This window comes from Rhinoderma darwinii, chromosome 1, assembly GCF_050947455.1.
Source record: "Rhinoderma darwinii isolate aRhiDar2 chromosome 1, aRhiDar2.hap1, whole genome shotgun sequence".
NCBI classification, from domain to species: Eukaryota; Metazoa; Chordata; class Amphibia; order Anura; family Rhinodermatidae; genus Rhinoderma; species Rhinoderma darwinii.
The window spans coordinates 117,531,831-117,552,664 of record NC_134687.1 but is presented as its reverse complement, the minus strand read 5'-3'; the positions used below and the strand labels follow the sequence as shown (position 1 = coordinate 117,552,664).

Here is a 20,834-nt window from a genome sequence, read left to right as displayed (position 1 = left end):
TTTCAATGAATGTTAGCTCGTTTTTGAATTTTCGGGAAATTCGTTATTTTGAAACAAACTTTTGTGGGTCAAAATTTATACCTTTTGGAATGTCCAATTGCCTTTGGGATAACTTATGTCAGGTCTAGCCAGTCTCGGATCAGATTTTGTTCCACAGTGATGCCTACCTCCTACCCCTTTACTCAGGTAGCACTTGTTAAATGTCATGTGCAAACAGAATTAGTTTAGAACTTCTCTTCGTAAATGGAAAATAAAGGTCTTTAAAAGAACACCGGATAGAAAAGCTATTTTTCACATATAATAAATTCTCTTTTTTTCTTTAACTGGTGTGGTTGACATCAATAAATCTAGGATACATCATAATGATGAGATAATGATATGAACTGTCCATCAATGACTAATTCCAGTTTTAGCCAGTAGTTTGAGTTTATTTGACCAATTATAGTAAGTTAATAAACATTTACAACTAGAAATTCTGTTTATTTTTTTTGCAGGATTACAGAGTCAATATCTTTCTAAGGCAGAGATGGAATGACCCCCGACTAAAACTTCCCACTGATTTCAGAGGCTCAGATGCGCTCACCGTAGATCCAACCATGTTTAAGTGTCTGTGGAAGCCAGATTTATTTTTTGCAAATGAAAAGAACGCCAATTTTCATGATGTCACCCAAGAAAACATCCTCTTGTTTATTTTTCGTGACGGAGATGTACTACTTAGCATGAGGTAAGTTTCCTCCAGTTTTTACAGCTTGGTAAATACTACACTGTGAAGGTAATGAAAGATTGCGTAGTTACATAGTAGCTCAAACGACACTTACATTTATTCTGGTCTGTCAAATTAAGTCTAGATGTTGAGTAGTTAAAGGGCTTGGCCGCTTTGAATGAACATTTGGGTAAAAGTGCATAAAATAGGAATAAATGCAATTTATACAACTTTATTTTCCAGCAAGTTTAGAAACTCAAGATATTCTGTTGCCCGTGTTAACACTGGAGAACCTCGGTTACCTTGTTCATGTGATGTAGTATGGCAGCGGTCATGTTTTATATACACACGTGACTGCATTGTCTCTGGCTGTGCCTGTTTCTATGCAGGCGCTGAACTGTAGCTCACTGCGTCTGGTGCAAGCACAAATACATGAACTTTTGATTATCGAGACAAATATAATCAGTTTTCTGAAAAAATGCATAACTGGACACTAATGGAAAAAAAAAAGTACGAGATTTAAATTCATTGAATGCCCCCAAAAAATATATTATTTTGTAATATAAAGCCATTATCCAGAATTAGAAAAAAAGTTTTGTTTTTTTTCTAGAAACGCAGAGACTCTAATCCATGGTTTGCGTCTGGTGTTGCAGCTCAGAACCATTGACTTGAATAAAGAGGAGCTGCAATACCAGATAACAGTGGCACTGTTTCTGGAAGAAAAAAAAAATACCCCTTTTTTTTTTTTTTTGTTAAACTAATCCTGGACAACCCCTTTAGTCAGCATGATAACACAGTGGCAAACCGTATGCGTTTTATGTAAGAGGGGTATTATTTCAAATGCTAAGATTTGGTACAGCTTGAAAAAAATGTTTTTTATTCAGAAAGGCATTAAAAAAGAAACCGCATAAGGCTGAAATTACGCATTTAGTTGATGCTGCCAATTGAAGTGCAGTTGTTGAATCCAGGCCAGGAGTGGATCCAACAGGAAGAAAAAGTATAAATCCTTCCTTTATGCTTCCCCCACTTGTTTTGGCTCAAAAAAACGGCATCTAAAACTGCACATCAAAAACGACAGATTGTTTTTCAAAAAAAATAAGTCCGGTTTACATATTCCCCCACATTATAAATGCAAATACCAGTAAAACACCAAACAAAACTACTACCAAGCAAATTCCGCGCTCCAAAAGCCAGGGTTGTGAGCCCTACAGTGTGCCCAAACAACTGTTTACGTCCAGATATACTGTATGGCATTGCCATATCCGGGAGAACCCGCTTAACAATTTATGGGGTGTGTGGCACAAGCTGGTTACAACATATTAGGCACTGAAATATCAGTGGAAAAATTGCTTAGTGCCATCTGCTGCATACTAATTTCTGGAAAACCTGTCGGGGCAAAATACTCACAACACACATTGATAAAAGCTTTGAGGGGTGTAGTTTCCAAAATTGGGTCACTTCTGGGGGCTTCCACTGTACTGGTACTTCAGGGTAATGCGACATAGCACCCGAACACCAATACAGCAAAATCCGCGCTCCAAAAGCCAAATGGCACACCTTCCCTTCCCATGCATTGTCTGCACTCCCACATATGTGGTATTTCCTTACTCGGAGTAAATGCGTAACAGATTACGGGGTGTTTTTGCGACATGGCGTGCAGAAACCAATCCAGCAGAATCTGTGCTCCAATAGCCAAATGGCGCGCCTTCTCTCCTGATACGTGCCGTGTGCCCAAACAGCAGTTTACAGCCACATATGCGGTATTTCGGTACTCGGGAGAAATTTTGTAACAGATTATGGGGTGTTTATTCCTTGTGAAAATTATAAATGTGTAGCTAAAACTACATATTAATAGAAAAACTATAATTTTTTTGTATTTCCACAGTCCAGTTAAAAAAAAAACTATGATAAACCTGTGGGGTCAAAATGCTTACTACACCTTTTAGATTAATTCCTTGTGGGGTGTAGTTTCCAAAATGGGCTCTTTTTCAACTACCGACTGTCACCATAAACGATCACATCTAACTAGTCAAAAAAAACAACTATGTTTGTTAATGCATTTGATTAGGTTTAGGTATTTGCGAATTGATTACAGTTAAAGTTCATATAGGGGATGGGAAATTATAGAACATATATAATCCCCTGCGGTTTTGGAGTTTCTTTCAAAAACAAGCAAAAGTGAAGATAGGCGTGTTTGTATGCATGAACTCCTCACATCTTACAGTTTTCTACAGAGTACATTTTGTTTGTGTAAGGAGTCTGCTTGAGTAAGCGTTTTCATTTTAGTGGCCAAGTTGAATTTTCCTGCAGTTTTTGCTTATATTCCCTGTTGCATGAAGATGGTTGCGGATATTATTTGAACTTTTACACACTGCATTTTGTGTGCTTTGTCAAAAACTCGATTTTTGTTGAATAGTAGCTGTTTGAGTTGTGTGCTAGATATTTTTAGCACATTTGTGGATGTAGGCCAAATGTTGCATGGTCACTGTTTTTGAGAAATCGATCTCTTGTTGATGTAAACACTTCTAGATTAACGTTTCACACCTTGTTTTTTGTTTGCGAGCATTTGCTTGGATGCGAGATTTAGGTGCAAATGTAAGGGCCAGTTCACACAGAGTTTTCTGCCAAATTTTTTGATGCGGATAATGCGTCGGAAAACGCGCCAAAAAACTTCCGAAAATGCCTCTTATTGATTTCAATGGGAGGCGGAGGCGTTTTATTTTCCCCGCGAGCCGGTTTTTCCGCTCGCGAGGAAAAAAAAAATCCCTCACCTCCCATTGACATCAATGAAATAGATGTCAGAAAAATAGAAGGGACATGCCCTGTCTTCGGGCGTTTACATCTCTGACCTCCCATTGACATCAATGGGAGGCAGAGAAACGTTTTTCGCAGCGTTTTATGCACGCGGGTGAATGGCCTCGGGTGAAAAACGCAGTGAAAATCGGCGTGCAGGCAGAGGAACATCTGCCTCAAAATTCCAAACGGAATTTTGAGGCAGATTTTCCTCCTGCAAAAAAACTCTGTGTGAACCCAGCCTAAGATTTAATGCATTTTTTGTTTTTATTTCTATTTTCTCACAAAGTAACAAAGGTAGATAGTTAGATAGTTAGTTAAGTTAGATAGTTAGTTAGATAGATAGTTAGTTAGTTAGTTAGTTAGTTAGTTAGTTAGTTAGTTAGTTAGTTAGTTAGTTAGTTAGTTAGTTAGTTAGTTAGTTAAGTTAGATAGTAGTTAGACAACTGCAATCATCAGGCTGTCTGCGTTCAGGAAATACATAGAATGTATAATCCTTGTTTTTTATTTGTTGTTACTTTTTTTAAATTTCCAGTTTAAAACCAGATTTGAGGTTTTTTGATTAGACATAAGTGACTTGTAGTGACATCTTGAACTTTTATTTTTAGGAGGTGCTGTGTATCTATTTTTCTGCTATGGTCAGATTTTTAGCTAGAAATATAAATTTTTATGCATTTTTTACAAAAAACAAAAACAAATAAACTTTGACACAAAATGCCATGAGAACCCATGTGTGTCTAAAGTGCTCTGTGGGATTTTGACAATATGCTTGATGTCTGCTTTCAGAAAATATATTGGTTTAGTATGAATTTTGTATTTTAGAATTCAGGTTGTATGTGTACATGTCAAGAGAGTAAAAATTGTCTCTGACAGCAAAAGGATTAATGTGTATGGGTAGCTTAACTCCCAGAGTGCATGAATTCTAATATGTAGGCATTCCTTTATCAGTTTAGGAGTGCTTTCCACTTATAAACTACTCTAAGTTCGCATAAATACAGTAGTTGTGTGACTATAGGAGAAACATACACAAGTCATGGAGAGAGAAGGGGTAGAGTGAGAAGAGAGCAGGGACTAGTCTGTATGCTTGTATGCAGGTGGGTGACCAGGTGATCAACCATAGCTTTTTATAGCCTCAAAAATGTAGAGCAGTTATTTGCTGCTCAAAGACGTGAAATGCAGTACAGAAGGACTGAATAAGAATATTCCTAAATATTGTTTTCGTCTCTGCTCACATCCTCATCATGACTTTCGTTCATAATGGTAGCAACATCGCATTGCTGTATCCACCATGCGTCCGATACCACCAATGCCTGACGGACCCAATTGACTTACAATGGGATCTATCTGGTTTGGGCATGGTTTACGTAGTTTTGACAGAAAGAATACTGATGCATACATCGCTATTCTTCCTGTCAAATATGACGGAATTTGCAACGCAAACGTGAACAGAGCCTTATTTGGGCAATGAGTCACATAAATACATCTTGTGGAAAGTGTTTGGTATTACTGATTACCACCAGGAGGACTATAAATTCAACTTCATTATTACTCTATGATATACTTTAAATATTGGGCAGGGATCATAAGGATCCGTAATCAATTGCAGACAAGTAATAGATTGACTATTTGTTACACCATATCTGTTACAGCATATGAAGGTATCAGATGTGCTCTAAATGTATAATTTGCTAGAAAAAGAGCAGGGGAAGAATAGAGATTATAAAAATTCAGTTTTTCCCTTTAATTATTTTCTGTTTCTGACTAATTTGAATTTTGGAAAGCCCTGCTCTTAACGTTTATACTTGCATCAAAAGGACAAGCTAGTCCCTAATAGAGGTGAAACTTTTGAGCTGCCCAGGAGATTATCTTTCTGTAAAAAACAGTGAAACCTTCCCAGAAGACCAACATTTTGAGAAATCCAACCCCCCCCCCCACCCAGATTGAATTTTTCTTCGACTAATTTTCACCACCAATATAGTCTATGGCAGCTGCCCCTCTATAAGCAAACCACCCCCTGATCCAAACCATAGGCCACTTTTCTTAGCCTTTTTTTTGTGGGAACCCCTTTGAACAGGCCACAAATTGGATTTACATTTGGTATAAATAATCTGAACGCCTAAGAGAGCAGGAGACTTACTTGACATCAGGGGAGAGAAGCTGCCAGCATCACCCTACATTGGGGCAGAGAGAGCAGGAGGAGGTGCATTTCCAGCAGGACAAAACGTCATAGGAAAGGAGGAAGGAGGGAAGCTGCCAGAGAAGGGGAGGGTGCCGCACTTATCATGCTTGAGGGATTGCTGAGCAGGGTAGCCTACAGACTGCTACTGGGGTGTCAAGATTAGCACTGATATGGAGAGTGGAACTGGACTGGGGTCTCAGGATGATGGCAGCCATGCTAGTGTACTGTACTCTATAAGAATCTGAGGGGAAGCCATGTTGAAGACTAGGAATGAGAGGGTACTTATGCTAGGGACCAAGAGGGGAACCATCCTGAGGAACAAGATTTGAGGGGAGCAATGCTGGGAACTAGAAATGAGAGGGTGGCCATGCTGGGGAATCGGATGGGTGCCATGCTGAGGACCAAGAGGGGAACCATCTTGTGGAAAAAGATTTAAAGGGGTTGTCCACGACCAGACAACTTATGAAATATCCACAGGATAGGTCATCAGTATATGATCGGTGTGGGTCCGACACCCAGACCCCGCACCGATCAGCTGTTCTGGCTGCCTCTGGGCACCGGATGTTTTGAACGGTATGCAATAGTTGGAGCCAGAAGCAGAACTGCAGCCCTGCTCCTATTCACTTAAACAGGAGCAGAGCTGCAGCACGGCCACTATTCTGTGACCGGATCGATCTTCTTCTGGCTCCAACTACTGCATACCGTTCAAAACATCCGGCGCCCAGAGGCAGCCGGAATGGCTGATCGGTAAATGGTCCAGGTGTCGGACCCGCACGGACCATATACTGGTGACCTATCCTGTGGATCCATGAAACTATGAAGGAGAGGGGGGCATTCTGGGTACTAGAAATTAGAGGGGCAGGCATGCTGGGGACTAAGAATGAGAGGGGAGCAATTCTGGGGACTAGGAATTAGAGGGCTGTTTATTTGTGCACTGTACATGTTAGCTGACTGCATTACACACTTAAACCTTCATTCTGTGTACTTTTTTCTTTGAGACCACACCCCCTCCATAAAAGATAATTTTCTGTGCAGTTTTGGGTGGTTGACTTAAAGAGGTTTCACTGTAATAAACCATCTTGTGTAATATGACTACAAATCTGCTTAGATTTGTGCACTCCGTGTTTCCGTGCGCCGAGCATGGTACTGTCCAGGGTGCTGAAAGAGTTAATGGGCTGCACTGATCGGCGGTAACTCTTTTAGCCCCCTTGACAGTACCATGCTCGGCGCGCGGAAAATAAAATTTTAATGTAATAAAAAATATTTATTTTATTTTTGAAATTTCATACTTACTTTCCTCCTGTCCGGCCTCCAGCGATGACGTTTCATCCATGTCGCCGCTGCAGCCAATCACAGGCTGTAGTGGCGGTCACGCACGTCAGGATGACGTCAGAAGGCCAGCCTCCAGGGATGACGCTTCATCTCACGTGACCGCCTCTGCAGCCAATCACAGGCTGCAGCGGCCTCTGCAGCCAATCACAGGCTGCCGCGTCACTGTGGAAGGTTGGACTGGAGGAAGAAGAGTGACTCGTCACCAAGACAACGACCGGGTAAGTATGACCTGATTTTTATTTTATTTTTAATCAGCAGCCTCTTTTCTCTATCAGTGATTGATAGAGAAAAGTGGCTGCCGATTAGTGTAATATTTCTGTTATGTTTTACTGCCCGCCCGGCGGTGGCTAGACAACGGGTCCGTCACACACGGACGGCGCACGGATGCCTTCCGTGTGCCTTCAGTTTTTTTTGACGGCCCCATTGACTTGCATGGGCCTCACGGTCACGGAATCCCGGACCAAAGTAGGACATGCTCTACTTTGGATCGGAACGGAGCAACGGACCGTCAAAAAAACTGAAATGTGCATGGCCCCATTGAAATGAATGGGTTCAGGGTGCTATCAGTGACAAAAACGGATAGCACCCTGAAGGAAAAAACTGAAGTGGGCATGGGGCCTTAAGTATATGCAAAACGATCAATGTAGATTTAGAGGCGGAAACCGCCCTAAGATCGGGCATGACGCTTTTTTTTTCCCGTGAGCGAACAAAGACTTACTGGGGAAAAATAGTCTTTGGCGCGGTTTCCGTGTCAAAATCAGCGTAAAAAAACACAGTGTGAACTTGGCCCTAAGGTCCTATTACGTGGCCCGATATGGGCCGTGAAAACGAGTGCCGATCAATGAGACAGCCCGTTGATCGGCAGTCGTTTGCTCCTTTCACAAGGAGCAATGATTGGCTATGTATTGGGATGATCTCTCATTATGCTGATCGTTCGTCCCCATATTTACATCATGTCTCCCTGTTTATACAAGATGTGCTGCCGACCAGGATAATTTTTATTGCTGCATAAAAGAGCAGATCAGCCGATGAACAAGCATTTGCTCATTCATCGGCTGATCGTTGCCCTGTTTACACAGGACAATGATCGGTAACGAGCGTTCATATGCACGCTCTTTTGCCCGATCATTGGCCCGTGTAATAGGGCCTTTAGTCTTTCTTGTTTACATCCTGAGGCTGCAAACCTGTCCTGATCATGTGCTGTTCACCCAGATTAATGGCTTATTCAGTGTATCAATGTTTGCAGTACTTTTCATAATACAATAATTAAGGGGTTATTTCCATCTTATAAAGTGATGGTATATTTCACGGATATGCTATTACTCTGGGACCCCAACCGATCCTAAGAATGAAGGGACTGCAGATCAGATTTAGCGTTGAGTCCTTTTCTAAATATTCCCTTCACCACGGTTCTCCTGGCCGGGGGGTGGGGGGGCACCGTGCAGAGAAACAGTGAAAAGGTCCTTTCATTCTCAGGATTGGTAGGGGTTCTAGAGGTTGGACCCCCACCAATTAGAAATGATAGCGTATCCTAATAATATGCCATCACTTTTATAAAATGGAAATAATGCTTTTAATCTTATTTTCATAAATACAGAAAGCCCCTTTAGAGCCTCAATTCATTGTCCACTATTCTTACTATACTTTTTTTTATATTTTTACTCAGGTTGTCCATTACTTTATCCTGTCCCTTGGACTTAACATTATTTCCAATGGATACTCAGCGTTGCAAGATGCAGCTGGAAAGTTGTACGTACCAGAATATGTGTTTTATTGTGATTCATAGAGGTCTATGTTTAAAACCTTGTACATTACATGTAATCTCATACAGTATATATGTGTGGGTATGTGACCTAAAGGTATTACCCCTCCCAAGACAGGGCCTGGTGTGAGTGATTGTGTACTGCACTGTGCAATATGTTAGTGCTATATGACCAATGAGCATTAAAAAAGAAAAAAAACTTTCTAGCCCCAAAAGTGCATTCAGCACAAATAATTGAGGCTTTGAGGAAGGTAAATAAATAGATCTTTATATCTCTGAAATCTTTTCGTTTGCCATATAGTTGGATACACAACGGATGATTTGCGGTTTATTTGGCAGCCAGGGGACCCTGTTCAGATGGAAAAGATTGCTTTGCCTCAGTTTGATATTAAAACCGAAGATATTGAATATGGTAATTGTACGAAGTTCTACAAAGGCACCGGTGAGTAGTATTCAAGTCTATTTATATAGTACATTAAAAATCTAGCCTTGGTAGGTGTCACATACATTATAGAAGAGTTCCTCAATACTGTTGCAAGCTTATAGCTTAAGAACAGAAATCATCTATTAACTGACACAACCATTGTATACTTGTCTACCTACATTTGCTACCATCCACTAATGTTGGTTCATTGGATCTGGATATCTGGTTCGAATATACAGAAGGGACGGATTTTGCAGATTATGCCAATGGTCTAGACATTCTATAGAGCAGGGAACTGCTTGGAAATTACATGAACTGCCCCTTCTGTTCACGTGTGTTAGCTGATCTTTAAAATCTGCACCAAATGGCATGAACAAGGCATAATACATTCCCCCAGATGCTGCAGAACTTCTTTAACAAGAGTAGAGGGGAAATTCATGTCAATTGATGACTAAAAACTCCACTTCCTCTTTAGGGTATATTCACACGTGGCAGATTTGTTGAAGAAAAGTCTACTACTGAAAAAACGTTCTATTCATCTAAATGGGGTTGTTTCTGCAGCATGTACATGGATTGCTGCAAGCCACATTCAGATAAATGGGACAGTCGCAGACATTTCTGCAACAAATCTGCCTCGTATGAAGTCAACTTAATAATTGTTTCTGCATTAGAGAAGGTATACTAAATCACAGAATGTCTTTTAAAAGAAAAAGGGGGATCGCTGTTCATTGACATTGAAGCTCCCCCTGAGACGGAAGTGCTGACTGGATCTAAGAGAAGGAGAAAGGTAACCTGAGAGAGAGCAGCACGTCGATAAGCCAGTAATTGCCAGGAAGCGCCCCCTTCTGTCTGCTAAGGTATAATGCACCCCTTGCAATTTATTAAGAATAAAGGACGTTACATTGTGAGTTTATGACCACAGAACTTTCAGCACGGCTATTAAAGCACCAAAATCAAACTGTAGGAGTCTGGAAAGCACAAGTGATGTATTAGACTATCATAGGTACTATAGTTCAACAACCGCTGCATTGCTGAAGGTTGTCAATCCCTGGTGTCAACTCACGTTCCCATCTTCCATTAAAAGAGATTGACTATTTGCCAAAATGATCAAATTGATGTTCAGGATATCAAGGCCACCTTCTGTTCACATCCTCCTAAATTGCACTTATTAAATATTCTCTTCATGAAATATTCACAGTAATGATTTCCCCCAGCCACAACCAAGATTTATTGGTATCCCGATATCATTAGCGGGACCTTAATCACATATTTTCATGAATACTTGCTACTGCAACCACTTATAACAGTAAAATATGTCTATATGCAGACATCAAGGTGCCAGCATACCTAGAGTCACCTCAATATTATTCTTTACAGATATTTTAATTCAAAGCCAAGTAATTACGGAGTTTGATAAAAAAAAAAAAGAAAGAAGTATAATATGGGTCGAACCTCCTTGTATGATCTCTAGAAACCTGAGCATTGATCTCTACCAGCGTGTGCTAGGTTGTACTGCGTTTTCAAAAGGTCAGATAAAATGTAAAGTTAAAAACCATGGATTTCTGTGCCCGGGGAACTTGGATCTCTACAGTAAAGAAATAAAAAGTGCAATCACTGCATATAGATGCCAGTATTAAATGGGTTTTCTCATGGTAGAAATTGGTGGCATATCATTGACATATGCCAACAATGTCTGATCAGTGGGGGTCCAATTGCTGAGACCCCTCTGGATCGCTAGAACAAATTGCCAGCAGCGCTAGGAAAGCACCATGCCACTGTCTCTTGTCGGCTTGGATTAGGTTTTTTGGGGGCCACATGGATAGCTATTACAGTCAATGAACGTACATGCAGCTGCCTCGAAAAAGCGGAGTGGATCCAACCAGAGAAAGTGGCACGGTACTTTGCTAGCGCTGCTGGCACTTCGTTCTAGCAATTACCGGGATGTCGCATCGGTCTAACCACTGTGGAACAGACACTAGACAATGTCTATGATGAGACATTTCCTATATCAAAACATACAGAATGTTATGTATAAGAATCAGCAGCAACAATTTTATGACTTGCTTATGTAGTAAAAAATGAACCAGGCACATGTCATGAAGGGTCTGTGGACCCACTGGGCCGTACCGCCTTGGCGGTATGGCAGCTGGCCAACAGGGCGCAGGTCAATGTCTATAGTTTGTATAGGTACCTGTGGCTGCTCGGACAGTAGCAAGGCAGGCTCAGCTGGGACTAGGCAGCAGGTAGACGTCCGGTGAGGTGAAGCAGGTCAGGCGTGGTATACAGTACGGCACGACTTTGGCTCAGCACAGTAATCGACCAGGATAGTATGGAATGCAGGAACAGGAACACTAGGAGACCATTGCATAGACAAACTAGGCAAACAACAACAACGATCAGGCATCAAAGCAGGGGGCTGGACCCCACTTATAGTCCAGGGTACTCACAGCCAGATGTTCATCAAAGTCCGGTGCGTGCGCTGTCCCTTTAAGAGCGGGCACGAGCGTGCGCGCGCACCCTACGAGATTCAGCTGAAATGAGTGGAAGCGAGGGCTGGCGTCTCCTGAGGAGGAGGCTGGGGCCAGCGCTTTCCGACTGACCGCACATATGTATATAAGGTTTACTGCTCTTTACTAACTTTTACGATTGTCAAACAGCTCTCCAACCAAGAACGTGGCATAAAGTAGAACAGCCATGCACTTTTATGCATAGCATGCGTGCAACTCTTTCTACAGCAGAAAACTGCAGTCATACATAGTAGAAAGACTTTTATAAAGGATGAAATGTCGCACTACAGCTGATAGGACATCGTGCCAAGTAAATCTGTTAAGTGTGTGTTGTGTGGACAAGTATATTTGAGATCAGTGTTTAGACACATTTGTCATACTTGTGAGAACATTTATTCAATATATTTGTATGTTAGTGCCCTGTAATACAATGCTTCGTGTTCTCATACAGCATATGTGGAAATTCTGTGCATATGGGGCACAATGAGACAAAAATTTACAGTCAAAAGCAAGTTGTTATTATTATTATTATTATTATTATTATTAGTACTATACATAGCTTCTAATGTCACTACTGTTAATATATTAACACTACTGTTTTGTTATCCTATGTAATCTTCTTGAAAAAACATTGGTTATTGCTCTAACACATTTCGTTAGGGTACTTACTGTCTTTAAAGTGCATTTCCAGCCATATATGAAAATTCTCCTAGGTGTTCTGGTCCATGTCCATATGGTGCCAATTTAGCGAACACGTGTTTTGTCAGACAGTCGATTGCATTCATATAAAACATGACAACTATTTTTCTAGCCAGAAATATGTGTAAAGCAGTTGTCAATTCCCTTCCCTAGTATTCTTCGCAGGTTGTGGAAAGTATATTACTCAGCAGGAAAAGAGTGCCTGCTGAAAAATATGACTGATCATTTTTGATGTGTGTGTGTGTGTGTGTGTGTATGTATATGTATGTATATATATATATATATATATATAATCACTCAAGAAAATGGTGACAGCACACTGCGAACACTAATGTAACCTAAGCCACTAAATCTAAATAAATATGCATTACTTCTAAATCTACTTACAATAGGGAGGTTCTTAGCGCACATTTTGATCAAATCGTGTGAGCCCACCTGCCACGACAAGGCGACCTCTATGAGGTGGGAAATCGTGTGTGTGTGTGTGTGTGTGTGTGTGTGTGTGTGTGTGTATATATAAATAATCATATAGATGGTGGGTTTGTTTGTATGAATGATTCAACGTACGATCAGTTGGACACATGGAGTCCGATATTTTTATATGTGTATGGGCAGCTTTACACCCTCCCATCTGACTCCTCTTCTACATTCTGTAGTTTAGCAAGAAGAGTGGGCAGAGGGAGTAAAGTAACACATGATTGGGGAATCCCGAATACACACACGGTTTGTTTTCTAGTCTGTATCCATGGAGACACAAGACACATAATTCCTCCTAAGAGCTGTAGAAACAACATTTTGCTATCTTTTTAATCTCAAATATTTGCAAAGTTGTGTCATGTTTTTTTTTCCCTCTTAATATGCATTGAAGTAATAAAAAAAATGGTTGCTAAAGTGCATTTAAAGAGGCTCTGTCACCAGATTTTGCAACCCCTATCTGCTATTGCAGCAGATAGGCGCTGCAATGTAGATTACAGTAACGTTTTTATTTTTAAAAAACGAGCATTTTTGGCCAAGTTATGACCATTTTTGTAGTTATGCAAATGAGGCTTGCAAAAGTCCAAGTGGGTGTGTTTAAAAGTAAAAGTCCAAGTGGGCGTGTATTATGTGCGTACATCGGGGCGTTTTTAATACTTTTACTACCGTGTTTCCCCGATAGTAAGACACCCCCGATTGTAAGACGTATCGGGGGTTTCAGGGGGGTCGGCTAATATAAGCCGTACCCCGAAAGTAAGACATATGTCTTACTTTCGGGGAAACACGGGGGTATTGCCGCCTCCTGCCCACTTCCGCGCCGCCCCCCTCTCCATACGTCACCGCGCCGAAATACGGTAATGCAGGATAGAGAGAAGGGACAGCCTTTTCTGTAATAAAAGTTAAAGAAATTCATACTTACCCGGCCGTTGTCTTGGTGACGCGTCCCTCTCTTCACATCCAGCCCGACATCCCTGGATGACGCGGCAGTCCATGTAACCGCTGCAGCCTGTGATTGACCTGTGATTGGCTGCAGCGGTCACATGGCCTGAAACGTCATCCAGGACGTATGCTACGGTATATTTTTTTCCAATATAAGACATACCCCGAAAGTAAGACATAGTGGGGCTTTTGGGGATAAAAAGAAAGTAAGACACTGTCTTACTTTCGGGGAAACACGGTAGCTGGGCGCTCTGATGAGAAGTATCATCCACTTCTCTTCAGAACGCCCAGCTTCTGGCAGTGCAGATCTGTGACGTCACTCACAGGTCCTGCATCGTGTCGGACACATCGGCACCAGAGGCTTCAGTTGATTCTGCAGCAGCCTCGGCGTTAGCAGGTAAGTCAATGTAGCTACTTACCTGCAAACGCTGATGCTGCTGCAGAATAAACTGTAGCCTCTGGTGCCGATGTGTCCTCGCTCGTCTGACACGATGCAGGACCTGTGAGTGACGTCACAGCAGTGATCAGGCAGAAGCTGGGCGTTCTGAAGAGAAGTGGATGATACTTCTCATCAGAGCGCCCAGCTAGTAAAAGTATTAAAAACGCCCCGATGTACGCACATAATACACGCCCACTTGGACTTTTGCAAGCCTCATTTGCATAACTACAAAAATGGTCATAACTTGGCCAAAAATGCTCGTTTTTTTTAAATAAAAACGTTACTGTAATCTACATTGCAGCGCCTATCTGCTGCAATAGCAGATAGGGGTTGCAAAATCTGGTGACAGAGCCTCTTTAAGGCTGGGTTCACACAGAGTTTTTTGCAGGCAGAATTTGCTCTGCCTGAATGCCGATTTTCGCTGCGTTTTTCACTGATGTCAATGGGAGATCAGAGACGTAAACACCCGAAGATAGGGCATGTCCCTTTCTTTTTCCCGCGAGCTGTTTTTTCCGCTCGCGGGAAAAAAACGCCTCCGCCTCCCATTGAAATCAATGGGAGGCATTTTCGGACGTTTTTTGGCACGTTTTTCGTGTCAAGAAACTCAGTGTGAACTCACCATTTAACAAAAAAACATTTACCATACCATTGATATTAATACCCGTTGTTTCTATAGTTGCTCTTACAAAGATGAAGCGAACAAAAATAAATTTAGAGTAGCTATAGATATGAGGTTAGGGCATCAGTGTTATTCTGGCAACATTACAACTCTGCAGGAACTTGTGATATTGCCATAATTCATTATTCATGTAGGATGCTGGATTTAACTACTTGCTGGATATGCAGCTTCCTATCCAACATTTAGAATTGTGTCACGTTATTGCTTTCATAAAATGACTTGTATCATTCACATGTAAACAGAACTTTCAAACCCTTTTACTGTTGCTGTAAAACAATCAATCATCATTGCACTACAATGTTATTTTATTAAAATAATTAGCATACAATGAGCATGATCTTTGTTTTGTTTCAAGGCTACTACACCTGCGTAGAGGTCATCTTCACCTTGAGGAGACAGGTTGGATTCTATATGATGGGTGTCTATGCACCTACCCTCCTTATTGTTGTCCTTTCTTGGCTGTCTTTCTGGATCAACCCTGATGCTAGTGCTGCCCGAGTACCACTGGGTAATCTATATTAAAATGTATTGGTATCCACCATCTAGCACAAATCAAAGTCATTTTGATCAAAAAGGGGGAACTAGTTTATTTATGAAGAGATTGGTTACATGGTAATTTTCCAGTTACCTCTTCATATCTACACTTCTTGTGGCAACCACTGGAATGAACTGCGCTGCATGTCCATTGACAGCATCCTTAAAATGACAATTTTTCTCTGTTCCACTCTGAGATGTTCTATGGGACCCAATTAGTATTGACAAATACATTAATGATAACCAACTCTATTCATGTAGAACATATAACTTGACTCTTACTATGACTCTTACGATTGGCGCTATTGTGTTGGTAATATTTCTATTAAAGGGTTATTCCCAAATTAGACAGTTATGGCATATCCGCGGGATATGTCATAACTGTCTGATGGATCCCAGAGACTAGACCCACACCTATCTCCAGAAAAGGGGTCACTCACATTGAGGCGAAGAATGAATGGAGAGATGGCCGCACTGCTCTAAGCATTCTGTTCTAAAAGACGTACGCAATCAGCCGAGCATGCGTGGCCATTATTCTCCTGGATCTGGCGGATGCCTCAGCAGGCAGGATGGGGGTCAGATGACCCTCATTCTAGATATAGGTGCAGGTCCCAGATATCAGATATTTATGGTGCGTCCCATTAATAGTCCATAAATGTCTAACGTAGGAAATCCCCTTCAAATACAATACAGGCCCTAGTATGATTTTGGAAGTGATAGAACATTGTGTTAATGCCTTATGTAAAAGAATACATATAACATATCATTGTGAAGGAGACTGATAATCTTTTCATCATTTTTTGCTGCCAATATTTTTCATTTTCAGATCATTCCATAAGTAAAACATTCTCATATGTGTGTCTGACATAAGTTCTTTATATGTGGAACATCAATGTGGCCAGGGAAATCCATCATCACATGACCATCATCCTTCATTGGCAACGAACTGTAAGATTTGCATGATCACTTACCTCTGCTATTGAGTGAAATATTATGCATTGCTTTCTGTGTGTCTATGGGTGTACTCTTTTCATTGTCTTCCAATTTGTTTTTCTAACCATTTTATTTTTATCATTCCCCAAAGGATATTTAAGACAGATTTTTCTGATTGACCTTTGTTTACAGAGAGGCCGTGGTTCACAGGGAAAGAGAAGAACAAACAGGAGTAGCAAAGGAAGGAGCATTAGTGCATTCAATAGCATTTCCGGTCATATCATTTTTAAATATTATATAAGAACGCAGTCAATATCCACCTATAAATACAGAATTATTTCTCTTTGTTTTATTCTTTGATGAAATGTCTTCACATTTCTCTATTACGATTCTGAAATTCAGGTTTCTGATAATCTGCCGCAAACGTGTCCAAACTTCATTTGAGATGGTTATCCACCAAGGCCATGAAGGCTCTGTCCTTCACATCACTTAGATTTCACCAAAGTTTGCGATCTAGGTGTCAGTGATCCTGTACAACCTGAATCACCTGCATTTTTTATTTAAATTCGAGTCATGTGGAAATAATATTCTGTGCTCATCGTGGTTCAATGGCCGTACCTTTTATATTTGTCGTGCCATAATAATCATTTTTGTCTTTTTTCATATATGTCTGTTTTGTTTTTTTCATTTTTACAACACTATTTTTTTTTTCCATTTTTCAGTTTTATTAGGGGTAAATTGTACAAAAAGGACCAAAAGTTTATTTTGTTTAATAATTGCTTTTTCTTTTGCAAATTCACGCTAAAATAAAGAGGGTCCCAAGTGTAGATTCAACCAGAGTTTATATGTTCTCCGTGTGCAAGTGTAGGTTTCAGCTGGATACAGGGGTTTACGATGATACCTCCAAAAAACATAATTATAGGTTTATTGGATTTATTTGAACTGAACCCTAGTGTATGTTAGATAGAGAAAATACACAGTAAGCCGATACAGAGACGTATTTGATTGAATTAATTTATATTAAGTTCATTCACACATCGCTACAGAAATGATCAAGACTATATAAATTTCTGGAAATAAATATGTTCTACACCGGTTTTCTGTTTGCTTTTTTCTTCTAGGTATATTTTCAGTTCTGAGCTTGGCGTCAGAGTGTACCACCCTGGCACAAGAACTGCCGAAGGTGTCCTATGTGAAAGCCATTGATGTGTGGCTTATTACTTGTCTTCTTTTTGGCTTTGCCTCTCTTGTTGAGTATGCTGTAGTCCAGGTTTTCCTGAACAGCCCAAAGAGGATTGAAGCAGAGAAAGCCAAAATTGCAAAGGCTGAGCAAGCAGAAGGAAAGGGTCCCAATGCTGCGAAAAAGAATACAGTGAATGGGACTGGTACACCTGTTCATATCAGCACATTGCAAGTATGTATCTTGTTACTATAAAATATACATTTAGCATTAAGGCAGATGTGCATGTTTGTTTTTTGTTTTTTATAGATTATACACAACATTTAATAAGTATATCAAAAGGTAAAGTCCAACGAAAAAGAAAGTTTGCTATGTGTCCTTTTGAGGAATTCCATCGGGAAGATTCATAAAAACCTCTCTAACATCAAAACTGTCATTGTTGCCCACAGAACTATAATAAAAATAAGCTGTGCTGTAATTGGTTGCTATGAGTAACAAATACCGTTTTGCTGTTAGACCGTTTTCATGAGTGTCAGTCTCTTACCTGTTCTTTTTCTTGCTGGTTCTACCAATATTTATCACACAGGGGCGGTTACATAGCAACGGTCTGAATCAAACTCCGGTGACACGATTTTTTACATAAGTCTATGGGGATCTTAGTGTCACTCATACTGGCACCAGAACTTCCTGTATGATGAAACTGCATCGACCGTTCCACACAGGCTCTTCAAAGGAGGAGACACAAACTCCTATCTCAGTTAGTGCTGATGATTGGACAGGCTCCTGTCACATGATTATAATTAAGATCACATCTTCCTCCCTTACTCTATAGTTATAATCTTATCATTTCTATAGGAGAATCTAGGGAGAAGGATAACCACACGGTTCTCCAAGCAGGTACTGGCTCTAGCTGCTCGTGTTATGCTATGCTGAGGCATGATGGGATTGATAACATAGTACATAGGAAGAGAAAGTAGGGTAAAATTCAAAATGGTGGTGGATCAGAAGCCGCTAGGAGGCTGAACTGCAGGGAAGTGAGTACAATATACATGAAAGAAGTCCAAAGCTGGACAGACAATCCGGTGGGGGATGCAATGATGGAAAGTTGGGTTTCTGCTTAAGTGCTTCTTTAGGGTGTAGCGAGCTTGATTTTAATTTTGATTTTTCACATTCAGACTACTGTGCGCAGTTATAGTATAATAAAATTTAGCGTTTATTTCACAAATGTAACATTGCTTTTTATCACACGTGACATTATTAATAAATGTATACATCACAATCAAGCAAAAAGTCCTTCTGTCCAAATCAGTAATCACCAGAAATATTTTCTTCTTAATTTAGTGTGCGCCTAATGGATTATCTTCACATATTTCAGCTAGCGGAATACGCTGTATGCTACATACAGTATGAACAATTTCGATTTGGATTAACACAAATCTGAGATTATGGTGTCAGTATTTTAATACATGGATTAAAAACGTTAATGTATGGGAAGTTCTGGTAAAGAATTTTATATTTTTGCAAATATTCAGCGGGTTTGTTTTCCTTGCACTTTGGACTTTTAAGAGGTTCAGTTATTTCCACAGATTATTTAGTAGCCTCCCCTTGAGGCTGCTTGGAGATGGATGGATATATATATATATATATATATGATTGATTATTTATTAGACGTTTTTTATGTTGTATATTCCACAGAGCTTTACAGAGAATGTTTCTACTCACGTTGTTCCCAGCCACCAGAGTTTGAATGTCCGTGTGCAGAGGCGTCTTTGAAAATTGAGTCTTTTTTTTCCCAGTATGCGCTCACTTGTATAACCCTTGCTATTTGATGTTTATTTCTAACATTCTTAGATCAATAATTTAGCTTGCTGTTTATTATTCCCAGGTTGCAGAAACGAGATGCAAAAAAGTATGCACGTCTAAATCCGATCTGAGATCCAACGACTTCAGCATTGTTGGAAGCTTGCCCAGAGATTTTGAATTGTCCAATTATGATTGTTATGGAAAACCAATTGAAGTCCTCAACGGGTTGGGAAAATCTCAAGCAAAGAACAACAAAAAGCCGCCTCCAGCCAAGCCGGTCATTCCATCTGAGGCCAAACGGATTGACCTTTACTCAAGGGCACTATTTCCTTTCACATTCTTGTTCTTTAATGTCATATATTGGCTGGTATATTTATGATGACTCTATTTCTCACTTTGAGTTCACAAAACAAGTGGCCATTACCCTCACACTCTTTAAAGCCAACCTGTGATCTTGTCTACGTTTGCAAAGCAATATCTTACATTGTAGATGCCATGCAGCTGTAACGAAAATTGGCTTTTGTTTTAATGGAAGCATGACACTGCAATGTCTGTGCTTAAAATGATGTATATAAGTGTAAGGTTTCTGCTATAAACATGATTATGAGTAATGCTTACATTAAACCCCCAACCTCTACTGTTTTAATATGAAAAGTTATGAGATGCTTTCAAAAGAGATTTGTGCACGTTAAGCCTCATTCAAAGCATTGATCAATATATGTAGTGTTTAAAGATCGATCCTTATTCTTTTCAAAGGAAAATATATGCGTTTGGTTTGCACTTTGTCCAGAAATAATGTACAGTTCATCATATATATATAAATATACTGACTTCATATTTAAAATAGATTATAAGGCTCTTGTCAAGGTGTAAGATAAATGATCAAAGACTATTTTTTGTAAAATAATCTATTTAAGAAACGCTGTATCCTTTGCGTAAGCTGAAACTTAATGTGTAAAAAAAATCTATTAAAAACTGTAAATTAATTGTGTCTCAGCTGATCTATATTGTAAGCTAAACAAACATAACATGTATATTTATATAGTTACATAGTTAGTACGGTTGAAAAAAGACACATGTCCATCGAGTTCAACCAAGAGATGGGAAAAGGGAAGGGAAAAATTTCTACACATAGGAGCTAATATTTTTTTGTTCTAGGAACTTATCTAACCCTTTTTTAAAGCCATCTACTGTCCCTGCTGTGACCAGCTCCTGTGGTAGACTATTCCATAGATTCACAGTTCTCACAGTAAAGAAGGCTTGTCGCCTCTGCAGGTTGAACCTTTTTTTCTCCAGACGGAGGGAGTGCCCCCTTGTTTTTTTGAGGGGGTTTTACATGGAACAGGATTTCACCATATTTTTTGTATGTGCCATTAATATATTTATATAAATTAATCATGTCCCCCCTTAGTCGTCTTTTTCAAGGCTAAATAGGTTTAGTTCTTTTAGTTTTT

General features: G+C 40.1%; 1 protein-coding gene across 2 annotated transcripts in view; it reads left to right on the top strand.

The window, feature by feature from the left end:
• Nucleotides 1-20,351, top strand: part of GLRB (glycine receptor beta) — a 241,980-nt gene extending 221,629 nt beyond the window's left edge. For both annotated transcript variants that reach the window (XM_075860311.1, XM_075860310.1), the window contains exons 5-10: nt 495-724; nt 8,674-8,756; nt 9,071-9,211; nt 15,286-15,438; nt 17,519-17,811; nt 19,463-20,351. In XM_075860311.1, the coding sequence (XP_075716426.1) occupies nt 495-724; nt 8,674-8,756; nt 9,071-9,211; nt 15,286-15,438; nt 17,519-17,811; nt 19,463-19,759 (1,197 nt within the window). In that variant the 3' untranslated portion in view covers nt 19,760-20,351. The remainder of the gene's footprint in view (nt 1-494; nt 725-8,673; nt 8,757-9,070; nt 9,212-15,285; nt 15,439-17,518; nt 17,812-19,462) is intronic.
• The last annotated feature ends 483 nt before the right edge of the window (nt 20,352-20,834 follow it).